At 49.8% G+C, this 7,234-nt stretch overlaps 1 protein-coding gene across 1 annotated transcript; it reads left to right on the forward strand.

Annotated features, from left to right (window-relative positions):
• Window positions 1–2,374: 2,374 nt before the first annotated feature.
• Window positions 2,375–3,711, forward strand: HOXD1 (homeobox D1; the record flags this gene model as incomplete). Its single annotated transcript, XM_084253666.1, has 2 exons — window positions 2,375–3,008; window positions 3,377–3,711. The coding sequence occupies 2 exons, from the start codon at window positions 2,375–2,377 to the stop codon at window positions 3,709–3,711; spliced, it is 969 nt and encodes a 322-aa protein (XP_084109792.1).
• Between the last annotated feature and the right edge of the window lie 3,523 nt (window positions 3,712–7,234).

The following is a 7,234-nucleotide window of genomic DNA, read 5'->3' on the forward strand; positions in this document are numbered from 1 at the left end:
AGGCCACCTGTTTTTCCAGAAATCTTTGAGAACCTTAACTTGACAGGTTTTGGTCAGACTTGCCAGATGATCAGGTTGGATTTTCTGTTCTACATCCTGGGCTGCAGCCAGGTGGACTTCTTCAGACAGGTTTACAAAGTCACCTTCCTTCTCAGCCCTCTGGGGTTTCTGGGCCTGGGAGCTGTGATTAGAGTACCTTTTGAAAGAGGGCCTTAGAGTTTTGAGATAGGAGTGTGAGAAATGTGACAACAAGCTGGTAAAAATTAGCTGGTAAAAATTAAAGTCAAGCCAGGAGTGGACAAAGAGGACACTGTGAACTCAGCAGCATCTGACTTGCCGACACTTTTGCTTTAGCAGCACAAAGGGGACAACAGTGGAGAAATTCATCTACAGCTGAAGCTTGAGCTAGGTCTGAAGAGCTTTAGCATTCCTTGACAGAGTACTAGAGAAAACTCTTAATTTTTCTCCTTTTAAAAACTACTTAGGACCTGTCATCTGATTGGCTATAGGACAAGCAACATCAAATTTAAAGGGGTATTTCCAGCACAGAAGTCTGTTTCTCAGTCAAATCCAAGAACACCAGCAGCGCAGGAATCCCAGACCCCTGTAGCTTTGTGCTCATTCCTAGGTATCGACTCCCCTCCCCACACTGCATCAACTCTCCCCATCTTAGCTTGAATTCAACCTCACCAGCAGACTATCCTTTTGGTGTTGCTTTGTTTATCCACAAGTTCACATCCCTGTAAGGAACCAGCTCCCTAGACTGTGATGGCTCCTATTTTCCAGACTTCCTCAGAGTGGAATTTTAGGCAAGAGCTCAATCGCTCTTTCCTGACAAGTGGATCAGTAAAACAATAATAAAACCTCAGGTCACCATAACTCACAGACTGTAATAGATCATCTCAAGGGCACTTGAATAATGGAGTAGCCTCTTCATTCACAGTTTTAGGAAACCACCCTCTTTCATTACTACTGTGTGTAAGTAACATTTATATATTTAATTTGTTGCTTTCCTACCTCCCCAAAGAGGAAAACATTGAAAGAAATGTTCAAGGAAGTTCGAAAGTTTGTCAATGTAAAGCCTGTCTTTGTAACCCTTCTACTCTTCATTTCCTGTGCCAGTTGCACTTTTATTTCCCGTCTCTGTACACTCAGTAAACAAAACCATATTATCAAGGGAAAGAAGTGAGCCCATTAACATTGTGAGCCCTCAGATTTCACTCGCAAGAGACGACGCAGCACTTATCTGATGGAACAGAAGCTTTAATTGCTTCGAGGTATAAGCCCGTCCAAACCTCTGAGATCTGACCGGTCCCCGGGAAGCCTCTGCGCCCTCCAGCCAAGCTCCGAGGAGAAAGTGCGCGCAGCACGGCCGGGTGCGCCAGCCTCCCAGGAAGGAGCCCGACGCGCCCTCCTCAAGGGCAGATTCTTTATTTTGACAACCTAGTTGGGAGACAAACCCGCTAAACGTCTCCACAAGACAGAAACTTTATCTTCGGTCCAAATCAAAACCCAGCACTCACACATTCCCTGTTATCTTGCCTCCACACATGGAGAGGGGGGAAGCAGGGGAAGGAAACGCTGCGAACTGACGCGAACATATAGTCAAGGGTGAAGACTGGGCAGCCCCAGGTACACACCACCTGCGCGCACAATTCAGCCCCACGAATCAGAAGTGGGGGATTTAGGGTGGGTACAGGGAAAACCAAAAGTCTGCCCCAGGATAGGAGAGGGATAACAACCATGCCAAGACCCGAAAGCAAGCCAGACCGGGGGTGGGGGTGGAGGGAACAACTTTACTTTCTCTGGACGAGGGCTGCAGAGTTCCCCCCCCCCCCCCGCCGAGCTCCCTTGAACCTCCTCCCCACCGCGGCACCCACAATTCGCCCCCGAGGGAATCGCCACCCCCTATTCGCAGGGGCAGGCTCTCGGCCCCGGCCCCTCTCGCCTTTAACGCAGCGGCCAGCCCCGCCTGTCTCTCCCCACCTTGCCCAATACCTGCGCGCAGAGCCGGCGTCCCGCGCTCTCGCCCCGCCCCGCCCCGGGCCGCCCCCGGCCGCGCCGCGGTCCCCGGGGCTGGGGGGCGCCGGGCGGCGGCCTCCCGCAGGTTTGGGAAAGTTGGCGGCGGGGCAGACGCCGGGAGCGGCGCGCCAGGCCGGCCCCGGGCCGTGCGGGGAGGGCGCCCATTGGCCGGCCGGCGCCACGTGGCCACCCCCGCCGCTATATTAGGCCACTATTTCCCTCCGGCTCGCTCGCCATGGCTCGGCGAGGGCAGCGAGGGCGGAGCGGGTAGGCCGAGCGGCGCAGAGCGCGGCGGTCCAGCCCGGCCCCGCACTCCGGCCCGGCCGGCGCGCCCCGGGGGTGGGCCGGGGCCATGAGCTCCTACCTGGAGTACGTGTCGTGCGGCGGCGGCGACGTGCTCAGCTTCGCGCCCAAGTTCTGCCGCGCCGACGCCCGGCCCGTGGCCCTGCAGCCCGCCTTCCCCCTGGGCAGCGGCGACGGCGCCTTCGTCGGCTGCCTGCCCCTGGCCGCCGCCCGCCCCGCGCCCTCGCCCCCGGCCGGCCCGGCGCCGCCGGCCGCGCCGCCCCCGCCCGCGCCCGCGTACGCGCCCTGCACCCTGGAGGGGGCCTACGAGCCGGGCGCCGCACCTGCCGCGCCGGGGGCCGCGGACTTCGGCTTCCTGGGGCCCGGGCCGGCCTACGACTTCCCGTGCGCGCTGGGGCGGCCGGCCGACGACGGGGGGGCGCACGTCCACTACGCCGCCTCGGCCGTCTTCTCGGGCGGCGGCTCCTTGCTCCTCAGCGGCCAGGTGGACTACGCGGCCTTCGGCGAGCCGGGCCCCTTCCCCGCGTGCCTCAAGGAGCCAGCCGACGGCCACGCCGGCGCCTTCCAGACCGCGTCCCCGGCCCCTGGCGCCTACCCCAAGTCCGCCTCGCCCGCCTCGGGCCTCCCGGCCGCCTTCAGCACGTTTGAGTGGATGAAAGTGAAGAGGAACGCCCCTAAGAAAAGTAAGTGTGTGCGCTGCAGACGCGGGCACCGGGCTTGGGGACGGAGGCTGCCCCGTGGCTTGGAGCCGGGAGCGCGTCGCGGCTTCCTTCGTGACCGCGGGCTGGGGCTTGGGGCGCAAACGCGCGCCGGGGCGTTTGGAAGTTCCAGCGACGTGCCCCGAATACACGTTCGGGAATGCCAGACATCGAGGAGGACGGGTCTCTGTGTGGGGCGTTCCTCCTGGCATCCCTGTGCTCACGGAGACCCGGGAGGGCTGCGTGCGAGGGTTCTGTAGCCCTCCCCACCCCCTCACCCCCCGTTTGCCAACCTCTGCCGTCTGTCTCTCGGGTTCCTCCCGCCCCTCTGACACCCTGCCTTCACGTTGCAGGCAAACTGGCCGAGTACGGAGCTGCTAGCCCTTCCAGCGCCATCCGCACGAATTTCAGCACCAAGCAACTGACAGAACTGGAGAAGGAGTTTCATTTCAATAAGTACTTAACTCGAGCCCGACGCATAGAGATCGCCAACTCCTTGCAGCTGAATGACACCCAAGTCAAAATCTGGTTCCAGAACCGCAGGATGAAACAGAAGAAAAGGGAACGAGAAGGGCTTCTGCCCTCGGCCACCCCCGTGGCGTCCCTCCAGATTCCCCTCTCAGGAACAAACCCTACCACGCCTGGCAAGAACCAGGGGAGCCCTTCTCAGGTCCAAGAGCCTTCATGAGGTTTACTCTAAGGGCTGAGGAACCTTGGCCTGCCAGAAGTCATAGGCCTTTTCACCCCTCTCTAGACTTCCTAGCTCATTTTCAGATGGAGGTGGGCAGGGACAGAAATTAATAGAGGTTTCACTTAGTTGGCTTCTGAGTGCTAGGCTGTGGGTGTACAGATATTAATTTGAAATCTCTTAAGCCACTCATTTGTGCATTACTTTCGTCTTACCAGGGAAAAGGTGCCCAGCTTCCCAGCCCAGCTGCCCAGCCCAGCCCTGCTGCTATGTTGCCTAACTTAGTCATATGCAATTCTTGGGTGTAGACTGGCAAAGAATTAGTTGCTGAGCTCTGCCAAATCCCTGATGTTCTCAGAGGAACGTCTACCCAAAGTTTTTGTGGTATTTTAAAGGACAAGGCTACATGTATTCAGCTTTTTGAGATGACCAGAGCTAGTTTCGGCCTCTTTGATGTAACTAAGCTGCTTAAATGGTGATCTTCACATTTGCACTCATTTTTTTTTCTTAAGCAGTTTCTACCTCTCCATGTGCCTGAGTGAAGATACAATCGCTGTTTAGTTAATTAAGAGCTATACAAATCCACAGGGTGGGTAAAGATTAGAACCTGAACTACACCTTGACACCAGTTACTCAAACTTGAATGTAAATATATACAGTATGTATATTTTTAAAAAGGTTTGCTTGTAATGAACTTATATATGACATTTAATGTCCTGGCATGTAAAGGGTTTGAACTTTTTTTGTAATAAAAATTACAGAATCTGCTACTCTCAGCTTTTCCTTATACTCCTTTCATTTTGATTATGTTTTTTTGAAGCTAATTCAGTTTCTTCTATTTGGAATTTCTAAATTCTATGGTGGGAATTTGTTTAGGTTGATAGCTTTTTAAAATAACACTTCTAACAGGTTGTGTACACAAACAGATTAGGGACAAGTATCTGAATAATTTAAGGAGGAAAGAAACCCAACTCTGAAAAATACCCAACTAACTAAGGAAGCGTGTACTTGCCTTAAGTGCCCTAGATAGAGGTTAAATCTGTGGACTGCACATTAAGTCAAAGGAGAGGTCTCCGCTGTGGGAAATGTTCTATAGTCCAGGAGATACTGAGAGAAATTTCCTTGTTCTTTTGTCTTCTCCCAAAATGAAGATACTGTGACATGAAGAGTTCTTTATGTGATTAGTGGCTCTGGGAAAGGCAGCTGCACATCAAAAATTTCTCAGAGACTGAATTCCCATTTCCAAAGTCAAGAACTAGAACTACAAATGAGGACCAGCAAGGCCCATAGTCCCTTCCTATGACCTAGACTGAGTTTCTGGCTTTGAAAGAGCTGCCACAGAGGTCCTCTTCTGTTTTTTTTTTTTTAAATCATTTTTTTTTTATAGAGGCATTTTATTTATTTGTTTGTTTGTTTGTTTGTTTGCTTGTTTATACATGCACTGGGTACAGTCAGAAGCGCGGGAGGGTGAGAGAATTCACCAGAGCCAGAGCGAGGAGCAGAGCAGGCAGAAGCGAAGTACACTGCTGAGGGCAGCAGCGGGCGGCAGGAGAGGTCTGCGCCATGTGGGACCCTCCTCTGGTGGCCGGGGAGCAGCCAGGGATTGAACCGGCGCTGCAGAGGCTGCGGACAGCTTCGCAACCCAGCGTTCAACCGCTGCGCCACTGGGGAGGCCCTCTGTTTTTTTTTTTTTTTTTTAATGAAATATTTTCAAATTATTTATTTTGAGAAGTACAAGCACAAAATTTGAAAGTTGGCAAGAGGGTATGTGATGATAAACCTCTAACCTTATTTTTAGCTAGCCCGCTAGTTCCCAATCCTAAAGGTACCCATAGTTGGCCAGGCCTTTATGTGACCCTATAGATTTATTATTTGGAGAAAAAAATGCAACATTAATGCACAAAATTAAGTTAATGCACAAAATGGGACAATTATCAGGGCAGTCATTTTCCTCACTTTATAGCTGTATCTTCACATTCTCTGGATGATTGAACTGAACGACTTAAGAAACCAGATAATCTAGATAAGGACCTCAGCTCTCTTTTAGCTAGATTTCTCGATTCTGTTGTAGAGCTTCAAGTCCAAAAATTCAGACATCCAACAATTGTGAAGGATTACTTTTCCTATAAAACAGGAATGTGATTAATTGTCTTTGAAGATTGAAATTGCACTTAAATTTCTGCTCTTTACACCCACAGTTTAACGGAATTGATGAAATAAAATTATCAGTGCTAACAAACTCAGTTGATGGTAGGGGGAAGATAGCAATTAAAAAGCTAGTCTGTCAACATTACTTGATGCAAGTCAGATCTTGTTTGAAACAACAGCCCCCTTCCCCCCCCCACCCCCAGCTCTGTTGCTATTTGGGAGGACTTGTTAAATAGAGTTGTGGTCTGCTCCCTTAAAGCCAACTGCAGGCTTCTGCAGAGGTCTTTGATAAGACAATGTTTCCTTTTTGATAAGCATTGAAATGTACCCCTAAATAAACAAACAAAAGATACCAACACACTTGGTCATTTCCTTAATCTACCTTCCTTTTCTCTGAGAAAATAAAGCTTTTCCTTCTGAAGCTACTACTAGCACTTAACAGCCCTGATGGATGTCTTTCCTGATGAAGGTGGCTATTTTGACATACGTATAATGCTGTTCTATGAATCAGGCCAATATTAGCTATTTTTTGACCAACCCCAGGGATCTTTAAAAGCTTTCTTAATGCAGATCTCTGTACAGCTATATTCAGTATTATGGAGGGAGTCCTGGCTGGAGATTGGAACAAACTAGGTGACCTCTGGAGGTCCCTTAACAAACATTTCAATGACTCCCGCATATTTCATTTTAGGCCTGTGATTGGGAAAAAAGTTCAGTTCTAAGAAAACAAATGTAGTCCTTAGGATCATAATGATACTGCACTTATATAGGAAAAGTTGATTGTAGATATTATCAAATACATTTGGTGAGTAGAGGTTCCTAACCCAAGCAGATGGCTTATAGGACATTCCCCTTCGCCTTATTCAGCGTCTTGTATTATGGTGAGACAGATCTTTCGCAAAGTATGATGGTTAACACAAAAACTGCTAAAACAATCCTATTTCTATTTTACAAGATTTCAAACTATGCTAATTTATCCACTAGCTATCCCTTACAAGAGTGAATACACAGTGAACAGTTCTGACTGTGGTATAATTGACTATTCAAAGTTCCTTTGTCTAATTTACAGAATGCCCAAGTATCTGGTTTTCTGGATCAGGGTAGCTGGGAATGAGGAAGAAAAAAATAAAGCATTTAATAATATATAAAATGTCCATCACTTGAGCACTAGCAAATGATAGACTTGCTGATGTGAAAACCTAATGCAGTGTTACCTAGATCCTGGAAAGATTAACTGTATGTGATTTATTCTCCCTTAATCTTATATATGGTAAGGCCTAGGACCAAAAGAGATTATGTCTGATTATCATGTCATCAGAGCAGAGAAGCAGGCTCAGGAGAGTTGCATTAGGTCTGAAATTCTTAATTATTTCTT

Source organism: Talpa europaea (genome assembly GCF_964194135.1).
Source record: "Talpa europaea genome assembly, chromosome: 1".
NCBI classification, from domain to species: domain Eukaryota; kingdom Metazoa; phylum Chordata; class Mammalia; order Eulipotyphla; family Talpidae; genus Talpa; species Talpa europaea.